Source organism: Pangasianodon hypophthalmus, chromosome 18 (assembly GCF_027358585.1).
Source record: "Pangasianodon hypophthalmus isolate fPanHyp1 chromosome 18, fPanHyp1.pri, whole genome shotgun sequence".
Lineage (NCBI taxonomy): Eukaryota > Metazoa > Chordata > Actinopteri > Siluriformes > Pangasiidae > Pangasianodon > Pangasianodon hypophthalmus.
The window spans coordinates 4,886,695-4,907,729 of NC_069727.1; the positions used below are offsets into that span (position 1 = coordinate 4,886,695).

At 37.3% G+C, this 21,035-nt stretch overlaps 2 protein-coding genes across 3 annotated transcripts in view; both read right to left on the reverse strand.

Annotated features, from left to right (window-relative positions):
• adipor2 (adiponectin receptor 2) overlaps positions 1-4,978 on the reverse strand; it is a 39,860-nt gene extending 34,882 nt beyond the window's left edge. The window contains exon 1 of the mRNA XM_026923052.3: positions 4,827-4,978. The gene's annotated coding sequence lies outside the window, so the exon portion shown is untranslated. The remainder of the gene's footprint in view (positions 1-4,826) is intronic.
• A 7,016-nt stretch (positions 4,979-11,994) lies between these two features.
• Positions 11,995-21,035, reverse strand: part of wnt5b (wingless-type MMTV integration site family, member 5b) — a 110,297-nt gene continuing 101,256 nt past the window's right edge. For both annotated transcript variants that reach the window (XM_026922858.3, XM_034313129.2), the window contains one exon: positions 11,995-13,564. In XM_026922858.3, the coding sequence (XP_026778659.1) occupies positions 13,106-13,564 (459 nt within the window). In that variant the 3' untranslated portion in view covers positions 11,995-13,105. The remainder of the gene's footprint in view (positions 13,565-21,035) is intronic.

Below are 21,035 nucleotides of genomic sequence, written 5' to 3' on the forward strand. Positions count from 1 at the left end.
AAACAAAACATTCGGCTCACAGATATATAAAAAAACCTCCAATCACCTACTTGCTATTGTAAAGATCCGGTCAGTGTTATAAAAGTACAGATGACATGGATATCATATATGGAGCATGATGTTAAAGGAAAATAATCAGCGACTGGGTTGTTGTGGTCCGACGCAAAGCAGTTATTTATTTATCACTGATTTATTACTGATTATTTTCCAATAAAAGCACATCCTGGAATGTTTTATACTACAGTAATCTGCCTTTTTTTTTTTTAAATTTAAAGAAGAATGCCACATCATGCTTTTTATCCATTTAATGTTACGGAATGTCCACAAAACAAGTTAGTTCCTGTTCTCACTTACGAGCAGCCACAAATCGTTGTTCCCTCACCGTCCTCTCTTTTTTCTCTCTCTCTCTCTCAAAGTTAATAAAACAAAAACACGGCTTGTCATGTTACTGAGAAACCACAAAGCTTAAAACGCTTCTGTCCTGATGACTTTCCCGTGACAGAAAACAAAGTTACAGCTTTACTTCTGATTGTTACGAAATAAGACCAAAACCGAAAAATGCTAAATAAACATCTCCTAACCGAAAAAGACTCCATATCGATGATTATGCTGTTTTTTTAATCAGTTTATGTGAGGCATATGACGTACAAATCCCTGTGTAAGTTTTTAACGTTAGAGCTGCTGTTATGGAAAATTAATCAACACCTTCTTGACCAATCAGAATTGAGAATATACCATACCGCTCTAAATAAGTTATAATCTTTACAATAGTCTTTATGAAGCTTTATACATTTCTGATTCTAAGCTGATATTTTATTGAATTCAGAGGCATGAAGACTAAACTAACAGTAATTTTGAACTAAAGTAGAGGTTTCCGTGTTCATTTTTCACCTGGGCGGCACTTTGTCTCCGAGTAAGGACACGCTAAACACAGATCACGCGTGACCCTGACTGAGAAAGCTAATCCATGTTAAGAGAGCACACGAGCGTCACAAGTCTAACAAACATGCAGAGAGAAGACGTCATGAAACGTGTCAGGTCTAAGATGCTTAGGGACTTTGATAAATCCCTCTCGCAGGCTGAGTTACTCGTATCGATCAGGTATGTGTCGCGAAAACATCACACTCGGACTTCTTTTCTTTTCTGATAAAAATCGATTATGTTCTCAAAATGGTGAGATTAGATTCATGTTTCATGGAATCCTGCGTTTTAAAAAAAAAATAGCTTTCAATAATAATAATAATAACAACAACAACAACAACAATAACATAACAGCGCTGTACTGTAAAGCAAGCCAGCTGTGTGTAAAGAGCCGACAGCGCTGATATATGACTCGACTGGACCTATAATTATCACTTATTTTGAGAAGATAAGCTTCTCTGAATTCAGATCCCACACACACTGATAACCAAACTGATATCTCATCAAAAAAAATTTTTTTTTAGACAATGTGACTGCCACACTGATCTCAGATCTAATCGTCAGTGTTGCTCAATTCTACAATGTGGCAAACAACTCAGTGCTCTAACCTTCAATCATTTCTATCTTTATTTAAACAATATGATGCTTATAACACGGCTCGAATCTATAACGATTTAATATCGAAATCACAATAACTTCTGCCACAGTACACGTTCCTGAAACACTGACCGTCTCCAGACTACTGAACCTTTATTGTAAAACGTTATAGGATTGTTAGTTTGTATTTTATTTTCCCTCCTTCCTGCTGATAAACATTTGAGTTTTGTAGACATTTCAATAAAAATATTACTGAACTCAGTTTTCTTTCAGTTAAACACTGCTGGCAGTTTGTTAGGAAACATATACAGTATATCGTCACACATATCCCGCATCATAGGAACATTATCATGAGCTGATATTTCTAGAGGAGTCAAAGTGTGCAAAGAATACATTATAAAGCACATAAGCTACTTTTAGTATCAGCTTGACACGACACAGGTGTTTATAACATTTACTAAAATTCAGTGCAGGGGTTTCTAAACTTTTTCTAAACTTTTCCCCAAACGAGACCATAAACCTCGACATTTTGGTTTCTCCACATTATTGACCTTCTCTTTTGTAAATCCATATAGAATAAATATTTCAGCGTAGTTCCTTGTTTTATTTTCTTGCCTCCTGTTGTTCTGTGGAGTGACTCGATTACGAGCGGGGGTAGACGAACAGGGAAATTTGTCTGTGTTTATTTGCTTACTCCTACGCTAGCGCAGTGCATCAGGACGGCGAAAAGGACTACAATAGCGTGTACACTCTTCATTTAAATGTGGTTTGTCTGAAACGGATTTCGGATGGTTCAAAACACCAGCATGCAAAACCTGTTTTCATAGTTAGAGAGATATTCGTAATATTAATTTGCAAAATAAATAAATAAAAAAAGAGGAGATTGTCAGGTTCTCTCACTAGCCCACTTGTACATTATAAATTAGGCGACCTCTAGTTTGGGAGCACCTGCTTTAAAACATAACCTTTTTAAAAACTTTTTTTTTTTAAATAAAGTGTTTGCTCTATCGTCCAGAGATCGCGAGTTCAAATCCTGACGATATCACAGCCACCCGTGACTGGGAGTCCAAGAACGCAAACCCGGCCGCGCTGTCAGGGTGGGAGGGGGATACGCTATCTCACCTGTCAGTCACAGCGACACTAGCCAATCACGGGCGTCTGTGAGCTCATGTATGAGGAAGAGGGCGGATAGCGCTTTCCTCTGAGTGTGTTTCGCTGCCCTGTGACGCAGCAAGAGCAGAGGTTTAAAAGATGTGTTTGGCTGGCTGCACATGACAGCCTTGTCACCCCTGGATAGCGGTCAGATGGTGGTGGGAATTGGCCAGGACTAAATTAAGGAGAAAAACAAGGGAAAATAAAATAAAAATGATAACAAAACGCATGTTTCTATAACTATGAGATAAAACATCACTTTAAACACGGTGGCTTAAATGTTGACATCCTGATGATAAGTGTGTTTATTTTTTTTTTTTAACTGTAATATTGTTTTGGTGTCAGTATCAAAGATCAGAATGATGGTATAACGTCTAGGGATGAACGTCAGACACGCTGAGTCAGAGCCAACACTACTGTTTACTACGAGTGTTTTCCGATCTGATAAACCGCTTTATTACATTTGCAGAAAAGAACGGACAAGATGCACCTCTCGTGCTGCCGCTAGTATTAAAGCCGAAGGATTTTTGCAGAACTTGGAAAGAGAAATTTCCAGTAACACGATTACTGAGAAACCGATCAGCTGATATCGGTATTGTATTCAAAACACGAGTGTATTTCTGTGGCACTAAAATCTACAGAGCGGAGAGTGAGCTGTGAGCTGAGAGTGTAATGATTAATGAAGTGATAAAGGAATAAAACACTTCGGAGCATTTATTGTAGGAAAATAATCAGCGACAGAGTGGTGTGATACGGCTCGACGCTACAGCAAATCAGCAAGTCCTAAAGTGCTTTATTAATTCTTATCCTGAGTGATTCGCCAATTATTACAATTTTAATAAGTAATAAAAGTATAAGTAACGAACGACACGTCAAACCTCTTATCTGTTTACAGTTGTGATATGAAAGACGAGGTAGTTCCTGTTCTCACTTACGTTATAGCAGCAAATATGGTATTTCCTTTGTCTTGAAGATAATAAGACAAAAAAAAAAAAAAAAACACGTAGAAGCTCGTCACATTACCGAGAAACTGCAAAGCGTAATCTCCTGAAACTGGAGACTCCTTCCATAAATGTTAAATAAACCTCGTCTTACAGAAAACTCCACCATATCAATGATTATATCATACGAGTCCATGTGTAAGCTGTTAGTACAGAAAGATTATAGAAAGTTTACAAAGAGCGCATTAATATAAACCTGCAAAATTATGACTGTTAGGAAATTAATCAGCATTAATTAACCTTCTGACCAATCAGATTCAGGATTTGTGTTATTACCAATAATAAGCACTACATTGTTACAGGTATACCAGGATTTTTTTTTATTTTATTAAGACTTAAAATGAGTATTATTTGAAGTAAATATGATCTGAAACACTTATCTATTCTGACATATCAGAGACACAGAGTTATTCACATCAGTACTTTCCCTACAGGATGTCAGGTGTTGAAGTGACAGCATGAGGGGGAAAATAAAGAGCAGAATGGAGACAAAGAGCAGGATGAGATGTGTACTCTAGAAAGATGAATGAAGTCAGTTTTCTTTTCTCTATTTTACTCTAAACTTGCTGTAATTCCTCTTGCTGTTATTTCAATGCTAAGCTGATCAATGTGGCTCCACGCGCGAGGGTTTGTTTATACTATAGTTAGCTTAGCTTCAGTTAGCTTGTCCTCTGGCAGGCTTGAACAAGAGCAGCCATATGTTTGGTCCATGTTTGTTCTCTTTTTTAAAAAACAGAAATAAAGCACGAGGCATTTTCAATGTTGTCTTTCAGGTTTGTAGTAAAGGGAAATAAAAGCAGCTGTGAGCACCATGCTAGGTCTAACAGCGAGTCTCTGAATGTACAGCAGCCTTTAAATACTCGAGGTGGATTTACGTGTCCTGGCTACTAGTTTCTGGGTTTGTAGTTTTAACCTTCTTGTTTATTTTAATTTTTAAAAAAAAGAAGAAATAAAAAATGCTTGAGTGTTATGGAGGCTAGTTAGCTAGCTTGGCAGGTTCAAAAGAGAAAGGCCAGTGCACGAGCTCGTGCTCAACTGAAGAAAAGTAACGTTAGTAACGTTAGGACTGAGACTGGATAAAACTGGTTTTCTACTCAAAATACCTGCGTGTCAGTACATTAAACATGTATAATACGTTACAGAAATGAACTTTACCTCCAAAGCCGGGAGTCAGAAGCTGCTCTTTAAGTGTTTTTGTCACAGAGTTGCCGCGACTCGGGTAAATTGTGTCCTCACTCCGCAGCTCTCGCACCGACCGCGGCTCTGTCAACTGACTCCTCTTTCACTGGCTGCATCTCTTGATGTCGGAGCGCTGCCGCGTGACGCGCCTCGCGTGAGGGCCTCACGACCAATCAGAACGCTCCGATGAGAACCCGCTGACCAATGAGCGAGCGCCTGAACCGAAAGGTTTACTGGGTAACGTAGTTCCAAAGGTTGTTTACGTCCTCGACGTCATCTAAGCTACATTCACACAATAGTCAATTACGATTTACGGCTCAGATCCGTTTTTTTGCCAGTTTGTTGTTCCTAGTAGCTTCTTAAATATGAATGTTCACTTAAATTCAGTATTAATACACCATCAACAACTTCTACATTAGTTGCTTTACCCTTGTATCATGTCAATAATATCTTGTAGCTGAAAATATGAATATAGTGTATCTTTAAAAATTATTTCATGTAGATGATTGAACCTTAAGAGTGCACTAGACATTTTATACAGTTTCTTACTTTTAAAATAACCTGGAAGATATGTAAAACTTGATAAAGATTTAATAATTTTTTTTTACTCATTGACCACGCCCCCGTCTCCACCCATGGACACAAAGCCCCGCCCCCAAACTTTATGAGTTAGCATGCTGACTAGCGTTACCATTAGCAAGGACTGTCATGACTTTACTTTCAAGTGCATTGGGACATTCAACTGCTTGAAAGCCATGTCACAAGTCTATAAATAATTAAATAAAATAATAAAATAAATATGTCAAATTCTCCTCATAATGATTTGAGAGGAAGTGATGGGGGCCTGTCTATAAAATGACTGACAAGAGGTCAATCCAAATGCAAACAGATATTCTGGACTTGAAGGCAGGTTTCCAAACTGTTTTTTTTTTTTTTTTTTCAGCTATAATACATTTGGTCTGAGACAATGGCTTAAAATATTGTTTTTTATTATTTCTACATCATTTTACACATTATTTGTACTAGCAGGAAATGAAAAATATTGACTATTAAGTGGTTGAGAAAACCCATTTGGAAAGCTGATTTCAGGTCTGATATGCTTGTTTGTGTTTGGATGTGCGTCCTGTCAGTCATGTTATGGACACTTTATTCTACAGGCCACCGTGGATCCTGGGGTCTAATATTGAAAAAAAATAAAATAAATCTTGCCTAATGCGCCTTTAAGGAGCACTGATGCTCCCTGGTGCACCACATGCGCTTTTTAGGTAAAAGATGCAATCATTGCTCAATCCATGTATCATTGATGGTATCAAATGGGTACAGCAGCAAGAAAAAGTGCAGCTGCAAGGCTTGTTTTCAACCACCCTACACTCTCCCACACCACCCCAACGCTGCCTTCTCTCCACTGGCTTCCTGTGGCAAACCCACATTAGATACAAACACCGCTGCTTGCTTACAAAATCAAAATGCATCCATCTTAAGTTACTTATCACATCCTGCTCTGCAGCACACTCCCTTCAACCCTCTCAGCTCAGCTGGACCCACCAACCCACCAAAGATACAAGGAAGACACGTATCGAGACTCTTCTCTGTTCTGGCACCCAGGTGATGAAATGAACTTCTCCTGACCGTCCGAACAAACGAAGACTGAAGACCTATCTGTTCACCAAGCACTTGAATTAGCATTTAGTTAATCGATCAGTTTCATGGTATATATGGTAGACCCTATCCTTAGTGAATTAGCATGAGGGAAATGTTTTTAATAGAGACCACTTCTGTAAGTTGCTCTAGATAAGGGCATCAGCTGAACGCTATAAATGTAAAGGTAAATTATTTTGAGAGTCCAATAATAAACCAAATAACCACTGCGGCACCTGCTTTAACCACTGTTCATACCATCAGTCAGTAAAATTCCACGTCTACAACGACCAAAACGAACCAACACCTTAATGAACAAGGATGCAGGAAATAATCATCAATGACGAAGTGTGATGCGTGACCACCCCAAAGGTCATTATTTTCCAGAAATGTTTTAATCCTCTTACACTACAGCAATGAATTAAAGAAGGACACGTCATACTTTTTATCCATTTACAGCTACATTTAATGTTGTGGAATGTCTAATTTGTTCCTGATATCACTTACGTTATAGCAGCTCTAAGCAGTCGTTCCATCACCAAGCTCTATTTTTATCTCTCTCTTGATGAGAAACTGGAAAAACACACAGCCCTCTGTCCTGAATACCTAAAATTACAGCTTTACCTCCAACTGTTACTAAGCACTGACACTGGAGACTCCTTCCATAAATGCAAAATAAATGTTTCCTCACAGAAAACCTCACCATATCCAAAAAGACATGTTATTAATCTTTTTATGTGGAGTGTATATATGTAACAGACAAGATTCATTGCTCTTATCAGACATGGAATTTTCTGAAGTCTTCATTCATATACTTAAGTATCAATTTAGGAGATTGGTATTTTATCTGTTTATAAGATAATTAGGGTGTGTATGCAAGTAGCGCTGCAGCCTCACAGTTATTAAGTGGCACACTTTATTAAAGTTATTAAGCAGGTAAATGTATAAATTTAAAATTTATATATGTGGAATTTATATATTTCTATAAAGCTGCTTTGTGACAACGTCGACTGTTAAAAGCGCCATACAAATAAAACTGAACGGAACTGAAACAGAACTGAGCAAGTTATCAGTATTTTGCACTTAATTTATGCTAATTTAAGCGAAAACAGGTGGATTGAATAAACAATAGTACATGCAGGTGAAGTGTGTTAACATTTAAACATGCAGCTTAGTTTGCTAGTTTACTTTGTAAACATTAGACCTACTTCTGGTTTAATGAATGCTGAAGTTTTTGGTTTTGTTCTTGTTAACTAATTAACATTAGTAAGGCAACCTTATTGTAAAGCTTTACCCTTAAACGGGATCTAGTCTGAACAGGTTACACACCTGAACAACACCCGTATCAGATACGTCATATATAGACAACATATAGGGGTACTTTTAAGTCGACCTAATTTGTTATCGCAGTGAAAGCCACATGATCTTTTTTAAATGTGATCCATATCCAATACTAGGTCGTGACCTATATGCAAAAAAAAAAACAAGCTCAACCCAACAACCCTATTACAAGTAAACAAATAAAACTGAGATAATACTAGCAATCGCTAACTGAAAGCTGTTTTTTTTGGATGTTACTGTGCAGTGGACTTTAGCTAAACTCACAGAGGAAATACTAAAAGGCGTGATAAGGTGAATCAGGGCCAAAATTACGACATACGCTGAGTTAGACTGATATATATCTGTTCACGAGGTTCTTCATAAAATAATAAATTGTCATGTCATGAAAACAGTCATGAAAAAAAAAAAGATTTGGGCACATTTTATCTTCGGCATGACCTATATCCTCTAAAGATCACAATTTACCTGCTCAAAACATTTGAAACATTTTTTAAAATTATTATTATGGCTATGATTGTTCTTAATAATACTTTTAACTCTTCATATTTTTTTTTAAATATCTACTATCTGACTTGTGCAGGTTAACCACCTGTCTGTTTTGTCTTGAAACCTTTTTGTTTTTCTCCATGATAATGCAAGGCATTTTAAATCTGTGCTTCATATTTGGGCAAAGACAGCTCTAAATGAAATCAAAGATTACTTCATTAATTCATTTTCAGTTTGAATTCATTTGACATATTCAGTAGGGGTGCCATTATTTTAGTTTTCTTAGCTAAAGAAATTCTGTAAGGTGAAGAATCCTTCAACAATGATCAAACGAAAAGTTTCTAAGTATCATAATTACTATGCTGAGCACCAAACAATAAAAGCATCAGTAAAAAAAAAATCTACACCATATCAATTTTTAAATTCCTTTAAAGTGTGTAAATTCTCTAAGATACACTGTGGTGCAGTTTTCTAAGGAAATTGACTGGTAGGTTGGTCCAGGCTTCGTGAGGAACCTGCTTTTCTTTTCTTTTTTTTTATCTCTGCAGAAAAAAACCTCAGGCAGAAATGCAGTTCACTATTTTATATGGTTCATTACTTTAAAAACATACAAAACTTCGTAATATTATAAAAAAAAAAAAATTTTCTACTGAAACACTAATGTAGTAGTCATAAAATTTAAATGACAAAACTAGGCAAAGTAGAGTATTTTGAAAGAAAATAATACCATTCAGTAGAGGAAGTCTGATATACAAGGAAGATTTACGTTAGAGGAAAGATGAATTGTTTAGTTTGAACCTCTTCTAATCAACCTTCCGAGTGCAAAACTTCAAGTTATTTTATGCAAATCATTATGAATGGTGATGATTCTAGAGATGTCTCCATATTGGAGGTCTGATGACTTTGGACCTGAGTGGTGCGGTGTGTTGAGAGTGTTGTAACCAAAGGGGCAAAGTTTATTAGATACCATTCCTAATCAGTTATACCAATCTGTATTGCATCTATGTAATATTTAATGGGTGAATCTGAACTGGTAAAACCTCGTCTTATCGTTACAGATACTTGAGAATACTTTCTGGATTAAGTCCAGATCATTCTGTGAAAGTACACAGTGTTGTCTTTTTCTTTCTGTATCTATTAACTGCAAACCAAACGGTATTGACACAGCGTGACACGATCTACAGGCCCTGACACGATCTACAGGCCCTGAGTGAAACCCATCAAGTCGTTTTAACAAAGACCTGGGTGTGAGAAAAGAGTTCCATCAGCCTTATAAATCATGTATGTGAATTTTGTACATAGGCAGGGCGAGGTTCATTAGAAGTGTGAGAGCTGTGCTTTTTATGTGATAATGACAGAACAGTCTGAACTCTCGCACCAGGTTTCAGTCTAACTTATCCTGACACACCCTGCATTCTCTAAGCTCAGTGTTCTTCATTAGTGCTTCTTCTTGTTCTAACAAGAAGAATCCTAATGTTTTGCTCAGTGTGTTTACAAGTAAGTTAATTTAAAGTGAATTCACAGAACGGTAATTTGCCATTAATGCAGAGTTTCTCCTCTGATCACTTCATTAGAAGATAATATACCGCATACTTATCAATCACTTTCATTAGGTGTTCACATTGCAGTGTCAGCGTATAAGGAAAAAAATCATTATATGTAAACAGACTATGGATTTATCCTACTGACTACTGACTGAACCACTTACGCCAAAGTAAACAGCAGATTTATTAAAGTCAGAAATGCACTGAATGGGAAATAATGACTTCTTCTAAGGGAAGAGTGTAACATAAGTAAAATGACAATGTTTATAGCAGCTATAACACAAGGTAAAAAAGGAACTAACTTGTTTACATACTTGATATGAATCGCTATGATATAAGAAGAATAAAACGCTTAATTCTTTTTACCAAAAATTGAATTTGTGCCTGTTTTGGAGGTGACCGTGTTCAGCATTGAATTTATTTGTGATGTCACACTCCACAATAGTGGTTAATGGCTCACATGAAAGTAGACACTCAGGGTTTTAAGAATTTGCAGTCTTTCATAAGTATTTCTTTCTTTTTTTTTTTTTTACCTAGCCTACTAGGTTTCAATGTTTGAATTTTATTGTTGGAGTTGTATATGGCGTTTCACTATCAAAAAAGCTTTAGTTGTGCTGTCAGTTTTATCTCTGTATCAATGTTATTGTGGAGAGGTGTGCATTGTTTGCCCAGCAGGGGGCTCTCACCCCTCACCTTTCCCATCACCCTGATACTCTATACACAGAAACCCAACAGTGTCCTGACTAATCTTAAAGCAGATTAGTTAAAATAATTGATGATAGAGGATTAGATGATAAAATAATTTATTTGTTCACGTTGATGTTCATTTGTTTAAAATGTCCGATAAGTTGATTTCCATTTCGCCAGTGGAATACTGTCCAGTATACTGTTGGAAAGGGTTAAGGACATGCTGATATACAGGAAAATAATCAACAACACAGTGGTGAGATGAAATGGAGTTACTGTTACCTTCATAAAGTTGATTATTTTCCTATAACAACATGTCCTAAAGTGTTTCATTGCTAATATATCACTACGATTTATACTTTAATGCCAACAATTAAGAATGACACATCATACTCTTTAGTTATATCCAGAGAAAATATACTGATAATATAATTAGAAGTAGAATTAGACTTATACTGATATATTGATACTGATGAAATTATAATGAAAGTATAGATAATACTGCTACTTTTACTGCTGCTTTTAAACGTACTCAAGTATTAACAATTAAATGTTTTAACTGATGAAATTTAAGTTAATGTCATGTTTTCTTATGAAAAGTAACATCTACAGCTGTTTTAAAGCAACGATGCTAGTTTGTTTGTAATGTTATGTACTGGATTATGTTGCGATGTTAGCTACTCGAATCAATGCTAGTCTATCCTGGCATTAGCAAAGAAATGATCAGACGCTAAATTGAGCCCAATGGACTGATATACAGGACTGATAGCAGTGGTTCTCAACGTGGGGTCTAGGAAACCCCAGGCGTCAGTGAAGCATAGCCAGGGGATCTGTGACTTTTTTTTATTTTGAGGTGTAAATCACAAACCACATTATCAACGTTATTATATTTAGGGGTCCAAGCACCAAAGTCAACTCAGGCAGGTCTAATGTGTTCAGGAATAGAAAGCTCTATTGCTCCAACAATATTATTTGAAATTTTTGAATAATGTTAAGTTAATAAGGCAACAAAAAAGACAGCTTGTCATGTTGCAGAGAAACTGCAAAGCATAAACTCCTCCATCCTGAAGAGTGTCAGAAAACGTAATATTACAACTTTACTTCTAATTGTTACAGAGCACTGACACTGGAGACTCCTTCCAAAAATTTTAAATATCTCCTTACAGAAAACATCACCATATCAACGAATATTTTTTCTTTGTTAAATAACACATTTTAAAATGTGTTTATTATGTAGATTAGATGTGAAGCATCTGCATGAATGACCTGTTACTATAGAAACGATCACGTATTAGAATGAGAGAATTAACATGAACCTGTGATTTGTTCTGCAGCTGGAAATACTGTCAGAGCTGCTGTTATAGGAATTTAATCACTGCCTTCTGACCAATCAGAATCGACATGTGGTATAAAGCATAATAAAGCATAAGATGGCACATAAATGATAATCATCTCTATTAATAATTTTAATATTACTGGTTTGAATGATGGGGAAATACATATACACAACAAGCATATGGTCATTAGCCAGCAAACGATCTGGATTAACATATAAAATCATGGACGTCGTAATCATGAAGTGTAATTTGCATACATGGACTGTTATTTACAAGTTTTGCATTCACTCACTGATTGACAAAAGGCCATTTTACTAAAATCTTCCTCCATGGCCTGGCTATATTGCCCCTGCTAAAATAAAAACTCGACAGTAGAAGCCTCTGTATCAAAAAATAATAATCAGAACAATACATACGATGTATAACATGACAAGCAATTAATAAAATATAATCTGAACCACTGTTGTTTGGCTAAAATATTATTTTGCAGTCCTTATCACAAAGCCCCATTTTTTTCCTTTGCTCTTTTTTAAAATCTGAATACGTGGCTCACTGTTTTGAGGCACTTGATCATTGGATATCCTTGGAGGAGATGAAATTCCTCGAGATGACGGTAAGAGGGAAGACCCTCACAGACAGAGAGAGCTCTGAACGTCACAACAGTTCATAGTGAACCGAGCTAAAAGCTTCTCAAGGTCAAAAACTAGTGTCTGGTGGTGCTTTTAAATCATCAGGGTACAGTCAGACATTTTGGTGACTATAAATGCTTTAACTAGCAACATAGATTTCACAGGTCAACACACACAGCATCATCCATAGTCCAGCATTCGAGGTCAGGGGCTGACCCGAGGATTTTAAGAGCTCTGTCGCAGGGGAGGTTTAGGGAGCGTCCGTGAGAGGAGTGGGCGGAGCAGCATGCTGGATTACTAGCGTGATAAATCTGTTTTTGTAGACAGTTTCTTTCTCATGAGACGCTACCAAGGGAAAGAAGGCCTGAAAGCAAAACTTCCTTCTCATCATACCTCGTCTTTTCCTCTTGAGTGAAAGCAAAGTGTCGAAAAATCACCATCCACCACACGCTTGTACTTAATTAATACCTATACTTAAACATTTCTTTAGATTTTATTTATCATTTTAGTACATTTCACTCCTTCTGGGCCCCAGAAGGTCCGTCCCCATCTCGCCTGCTAATTGCTCAGTGTGTCTCTAACCAGTGTCTTGGTTACTTGCAGACGAACTGGTCGACGAGTGACGTGCAACGCTTGCACTTGACGTAGCAGCACCAGTGGAACTTGCAGTGGCAGCGCTCGTGCTTGTAGGTCTTGAACTGGTCGTATCCGCGGCCGCAGCACATCAGCTCACAGCCGTCCATGCCCTCCGAGGTCTTGTTGCAGAGACGGCCGTGCGTTCCCAGCGAGCCCGTGCTCTCGTTGCGCAGGCAGTAGTCCGGGCTCGGGTCGATGTACACCAGGTCCTCAGAGGTGGGAGCGTTGAAGCGCTGGTTCACCTGCTCCAGCTTGCCACGCCGGTTGATGCGCATGGCCGTGGCGCTGTCGTACTTCTCCTTCAGGAACTCACCAACACGCCGGAAGTCAGCAAGCTGTAACCAGCAAGTCTTCAGACTGCACGAACCGGAGACGCCATGGCACTTACACGCCACATTAGCCAGATTATACACCGCCTAGGAACAGAGGAATAGAGATATGTTTATGATGGTGACAGTTGATTTAAGAGTATAGCATAGATACTAGCATCATTTTTATTATAAATAGGGTAATTTAATAATAATAATAATAATAATAATAATAATGACATATCACAATAAATCTTTGTAAGTGGATTGCTGATATTGTTACACATAATTCTGGTACTGAAATTTTTTTCTAATGAAATATGTATAAATTTATGTAATTAAAAATGTGTAAACCAAAAATCTCATTTTTACTGTGAGGACGCTCTCGAGAGAAAGACTTGTTGGAATGTCACTAGATTAATCATTTCATCAAATCATCATTTAATCAAGAAAATGCCATGTTATTAAAAAATTGTTCATTAATCCAATAATTCTCCAACTTTTTGAGGAAGCCCTCTGTAATAAGCTTCTAAATAGGGATAGGAATGAAAATTTCATGAATACAGATATTGAACAGAGGAAAAAAACAAGATACATATAATTAAAAAAATTAAAACATACAATTTGGTTTAATGTGTTTACACAGTAACATAGTTATTGTTGTTTATAAAAATATATAATAATATATAATATATAATAATATTCCAATAATGTTTTAACTTTACTAATACTACAGTTTTAGAATACATTTTTGAGCTCAGAAGTAGAAGTCTCAGTGAAAGTAATTTGTTTTTGTACAAATACACTGCCTCCTATGGGTCAATATAGTTCATTACATTGAGTGTAGCCAGAGGGTAGTTTTAAAGTCATCCAAAACTTACTGTTTTATTCAAATCTAGAACAAATTATACATCATGGCTCTGAAAGTGGGATCCGGGGACCCCAGGGGTCCATGATTTTTCTATTCTGTTACAGTGCTGGAAATCACAACCCACTATTTTCAACGTTGTATCAATGAGTTCTTATAATTATTAGCCTATTTGACTGATCATTTGGGGTTTAATAAGTTTAATTCAAACATCAATAACTTAAAAACTTAAAAAAGTATGCCTATAAAGAGTCCGTTTAAATCTAATGGCAATTTTCTAAAAAAAAATTTTAAAAATTAAAAATATTTAAAAAAAAGAAAAATATTATGGTACACATTAAATTAACTGAATAGTTGAATAGATGGATTATGTTCATAAATTAAGAGAGGGTCTGCAGATTTTTTATACTTTAATGGGGCCCTGGCTGAAAATGTTTGAGAATCACTTCCAGTTCAACAGGAAGAAGGTTATTAGGCAGCAGAAACATGGCCTTTTCAGTAAAATACCCTCATCAAGAAATCCAGATTGCATGAATATGCAAATTAAAAACATCTTCTACCCCACACATGCCCCCTCACTTACCCTGGTAAACTGCTGTATAGGCTGCATTTGCATATTGAACCTGATTGGTTCTTATGTATTATGATGCAATAACCCTTATTATTATTATTATTATTATTATTATTATTATACTCAGATTTTCAGAACAAATTTTCAGCAAACCTGCTGTGGAGACCGTTTTCACTCTCTGATCAATTTTCTCACATGTCTCATAAAATCTAGGGCAGATTTTAACTCTTTAAAGTCACATCATAATTGTATTATTAATTAGTTCCCTCTTTTACAAAGTGCGGCTAATATAGATTCACGTATTGCTACATTTGTATTTGAAAGTAGATAAAGCGTTACGTTAGCACAATTTAAACTTGCTAAAAATATACATATTGTTACAGTTAGTTATGGTCCGCAATAATTTGTTTATTATGCAAAATTTAATTTGAAAAATTTGTCACGGTGAATAGAAACTAGTGAAGGGGAGGGTAGGTGGCCTGTATTACTATTAAATAGTCCCAGTATAAGCAGTTTTCAGATGTTTTTCTGTAAATGTATGTACATTTCTACCATTTTGCATGCTCACACTGCCCTCCACAGGACAAAAAGAATCATTACATGGAGTGTGTCCAAGTGGCAGTGTTTTACAGCCTCCAGGGAATTTTCAGGGTTTACACTCTCTTGACAAACAGAGTGACAGGGCTCACAGTCGGAGAACAATGAGATGAATGGTCATTTTGTTCTCAAACACAGTGAGGTCCAAGTGGACTTCCTGCTGATCCCAGATCACAGAAACTGCAGCTGAATCAATAGGGAAGCATTTAAAGTAGTGCTATTGGGAACTAATTGCTGGCTTTGTGTGTTTTTATTTATCACTGTAATCAAACTTATTAAAAAAAAAGATTATTAAAAAAAAAAGTCAAAAAAAGAACTGCTTTTGATTAACTCATAGTAATCATTTCCACACATTAAAACTGTACTAAACATTTGGAGGTGTGCTGTTACAGGAAAATAATCAACAAAGCAGTTACTATTATAACCTCCAAAGTTTTTTTTTTTTAATTATTATTTTTCATATTATGTTCCAATAACAGCACATCCTGAAGTGTTCTATTGCTCTTATACCACAGCAATCTGTCAATGATTAATTTATTTATTTTTTTATAAATGAAAATCGTGTATCTTTTTAAAATCCAATATTAGTAACATATAATGGTCTGGTATTTCCACACACAAAAAAAAGTTTCTTCCTGTTGTTATAGAAAGTGTTATTTATTACGTTACAGCAGCAATAAACAGTCGTTCCCTCACCTCTCTTTTTTTCTCTCTTGAAGTAAATAAGACAGAAAAAACGCAGCATGTCATGTTACCAAGAAATCACAAAGTGTAAACTCCTCTGACGTGAAGACTTTCCATGACGGAAAGCTTAAGGCTACAGCTTTACCTCTGACTATTTCAAAGCACTGACACTGGAGACTCCTTCTTAAAAATGCTAAATACAAATCTCCTTATAGAAAACACCCATTGTTTTATTTGTTTATATGCAGTGTCCTTGTGTAAGTTGTTACTACAGAAATGGTAGAATATTAGATCAAGCACATTAATAGCTGCATTATTGTTGGAGCTGCTGTTATAGAAAATTAATCAACACTGTCTGACCAATCAGAATCTAGCATTCAGCAGTGCTGTGGTATAAAGGAGAATGAAGCGCTTGAACTGGCTTTGTGTCTTTGTGACTATGGCGCATCCTGATCATGGGAAAATCAAACGTCTCTGTCTCTCTCTCTCTCTCTCTCTCTCTCTGTCCTTCAATCAGTTTCAGTATCTTTCCTCACTAGGGCCCCTGGCCTGGCACCTCCCTTTAACACCTCATGCGAGACGCTGCTTTAACAGGCGTCTTTGTAGAGGTGGTGCATTGGCCGACCCCCCTCAGCTGACAGCTGCTGCTTCCCCTCCTTCTTACCTGTTTGCATAAAGAGTGAAGACTGAGCTTTCACACTTTAAAGCACATTCTCTGACAAGCAGCACTCTTACCTGCATACCAGCCTGGCCCCATCTGTCTCTCTCTCTCTCTCTCTCTCTCTCTCTCTCTCTCTCTCACACACACACACACACACACGTACGCACGCACGCATGCACGCACCGATACAAACATCCTATATCTTCAACACTTCAGAAAAAGAACGATACAAATCAAAACCATGTGGAAATAATAACTCTTGTTCCATTCATTCACTCACTATCTCTTTCCTCTCTCGCTCTCATGGTGTGAAAGACAGTCAGACTCACTGGTGCAGAGAAAGGACACGGTCTTGGGCACGAGCACAATGAAGCGTGCTCAGACAGAGCCGGGGTCGGGGCCGGCTGGGGTGGGGGACAGGCTGGAGTAAACAAACGGACCCTAAAGGTGTGCGTAGATAACAGAAGCTCGGGAAAGTGGAGCTCAAATACAACAAAACCCGATTCTCTTCTACGAGCGAGCTACAAATCTGATGGTTGTTTTGTTACTCTCTGGCTGTTTGCGCCTGAATACGCTGAATAAGGATGTCACAATACATTCAAAGCTTAGAGATGAGTGCAAAAGTCTGTGCCCCCCATGATGTTAGAATGGGGAAAAAATGAACATTTTAAAATGTATCTACGAGAAAATTTTAGTAAAAGAAATGTGAGTGTCACACTTTTCAATCTGAATACACTGAATAAGGATGTCAGGCTACATTCAAAGCCTAGAGCTGAGTGCAAAAGTTTGTGCCCCCATGGTGTTTAAATGGGAAAACTGAAAAAGTATCTCAATTTTAAAATTTATGTACACAAATGCTTTAAAAAAGGAAATTTGAGATTATTCCACATGTATCTGAATATGCTGAATATGGACGTCGCAATACTTCAAAGAATAAGAGTTGAGTGCAAAAGTTTTTGCCCCCATGGTGATTGAATGGGAAACGTGGAAATATATCTCACTTTTAAAGTTTATCGACAAGAAAGAGTTTAAAAAAAAGAATGTGAGCAAATCCTGCAACAAGACAAAAATTCAAAATGTTAGGAAAAAGGTTTTGCCAGAGATACCATGCGAACATATCTGGGGTGGTCCTAATATAACAACTTAGTTGTAAAGGTAAGTTATTAGAAGATATCTACAATCATGTTCAAAAGAAAGCTGGAATCTTTTGAACTGATATTATTTTTTGCTACAGTATCAATAATAGTTTAAGATAAATTATACTGTTATACTTCCTTCTGATAAACCTGACACTATAAATTGCTATAAAATCAATATATGTCTTATCTTCGGGTACACAAACTTTCGCCCTTGACCAAGACGCTAATTTCTGAGAAACTGTCCACAAATTCCATTCTGACCTTCTTAACAAAAGACGTACATCAATTCGAGGAGTAAAATAAGATAAATCAGTAATCCAACATGGTTTGTGTTACGCAGTATAACCTCACAGGTCACTTCTCTTCATTCTCCTTGTGTTACTGCAACGTGGTTCATTTAAGGTATAAAAGTAAGGATGTTTGCTCAGACTGTGTGTGTGTGTGTTTTGGTGTCAGTGTCAGACAGCTCTGCTTCAGTTACTTTGTGTGGCAATGGCAAACGCCTTTGCAAAGCACTGAGCCTTTTGTGACCCACAGAGCCATGACCGCACACCATCCACACACGCTATCCTTCACCGAAACCAAACCCATGCACCCCTCCTCCCCTGGGGCCGTGAGCTGGAAGGCATCGGGGAAGCTCGATCAATCCCTGTACTAGGCTTCTGTCACCTACACAAAGGCATCAGGGCGCTGAGCCTCTCCACGCAAGATAAATCTCAGGCAAACAAGCTGAGCTGCTTGCAAAATATCCAAGGGGTCACACGGCGCGACGGCTGCCCTCGCCATAGCGTTAATTAACAAAGAAAAACATGTATATATTCATATGGTGAAGTTTTATTTATTTTGAGGAGACGTTTCATTTAACATGGAAGGAGTCTCCAGTTTCAGTGCTTTGTAATAGTAAGTTTCCTGATGTGGGAAATTCTTCAAGACAAAGAAGTTTCTGAGAAACATGACAAGCTGTGGTTTTTGTCTTATTAAAAGAGAGAGAGAGAGAGATCAGTTAAACATGGACGTGACTAAAAAGTGTCCACACTTAATCTTTTCCTATTTTAAAGGAAAATATAAATGATTTTAATTAAAATCAGATTTTCTTTGACCAACATGGGCTCACAGTTGGAAAATTTGTAACAATTTAATTTGTATTAAAAGTTACTAAGGTTAAGATTAGGCTTAGGGGTTGGGTTAGTGTTCATATGCTTTCTTTTGTCTTAATTTATATGAAATCATACAATATAATAATATAAACAGATAAACAAAATATTAGTGTTTGCAAACTGTTGTGGTGTAAGACATTTGGGACATGATGTTATTGGAAAAGAATCAAATTCGGCACGATAACAGTAACTCTGCATTGCATTGATTTGCATCACACCACCTTGTTGTTGATTATTTTCCTATAACGGCATGTCCTGAAGCTTTTATTCCCTATTTAACATTCCTACAATGTTCTATTAACATTAACCAGCAAACAACATCTACTCGGACAAATAAACATTACATGTTAACACTCCTACAACTAAAAATGCTGTAGGAACATCTACAAATGTTAAGTACAAAACCAAAGCCATACCCCTGCCAAGGTCATGCACTTCCAAAGAAAATTAATAGCCAAAAAGACAAAAAGGGCAACAGTAAACACTCGGGGCTTATAACTCTTCAGGAGAAGAAAAGCAAACGGTCTGGTGAGGGGTCAGACGACGCTTGTCGGTTCTCGTCCCTGCATAGAACACAACCACGCCTTGACCTCCTCACCTGGGGTTGAAAGCCGAGGCCACTCAGAATGGCTATAATCCCAGAGAGAGGGCTTCTGCTCTGTAAACACCTTAAATAAGCTCATCTGCTCAAAGACAAACAGGAGAAGAGCAGAAGCTCTGTCGTGTTCCACACCCACCGCAGCAGGCAAATGGACTTTTTATGACACCGAAAAAGCACTCAGGGGACCAGCGGAAAGAGCGAGGTGTGTCCTGCCAGCAAGCAAGGGACAAAAACAGAGCACATTCCTGCCTGGTCTGGGGGCATGAGCTGATATTCTGCAGCGCCGATAAGCCAGCTGCTCGCTTTACGTCCACCTGAGAGCATCCGACCAGGCACTCACACTCTCTCTCACACACACACACACACACACACACACACCACACACACACGACTCTGGACTCTTTCCTCAAACATACAACAGGTTAATGTAAGAAATCTGACATCAGTACTGATCAGTTTAATTAGAGTTTAATTAACAATTCTATGTTAGCTGAACAATCTGTTCTAAGAACATTTTTAAACAAGGTGTGTATACGTTCCTGCAACATTGCTGCTATATTAAGTCGTACGAATGTTAACACTGTTTCCATAACGTCATTAACGCAAACGTTTATAAAACATCGTAGGAACGTTATGTAAGGAATAAAACACTTGGGAGAGTGCTGTTATATGACATTAATCAACAGTGGTGTGGTGCGATGAAGTGGAGTTACTGTGTCCACCTTAAAGTTGAATGATTTTTCCATAATGGTACATCCAGAAGTGTTTTATTCCTCTCATACCACATCAATTTGACAAATAAAATGTTTTATTCATTAAGGCCTGAGACATTTTTATCTATTAATAGTTATGGAAATGTTGTGGAACGTCTGTCAGATAAGTCAATTCTTGTTATCACTTACATTATAGCAGCTGTAAACAAGTCCCTGTGTAAGTTGTTACTATAGAAATGATAACGCATTCATATAAACCTGTGATTTACCTAGCAACGGGACTACTCTCGGAACTGCTGCGACAAAAAATTTATCAACACCAAACACAATAAAAAATTCAGTGCCGTGGCATAAATTTGAAAAGTTACACCCTAACCTGCTTGGAACTGATGAATACTTATCTGGGAGACAATCTACGTTCAATAGACATTTCATGGTCAGAGGCTGGTGAGTCCAGAGCCTGGCCATGGACCTGTAAAAGGAATGCGCTTTGACCTCCCGACCCTGACCAGACTCCAAGGGCATTAGCCTGGTGCGGATGCCATTTGGTCTTCTACACTTCCAGTAAATTATCTCTTCCTCTGGCTC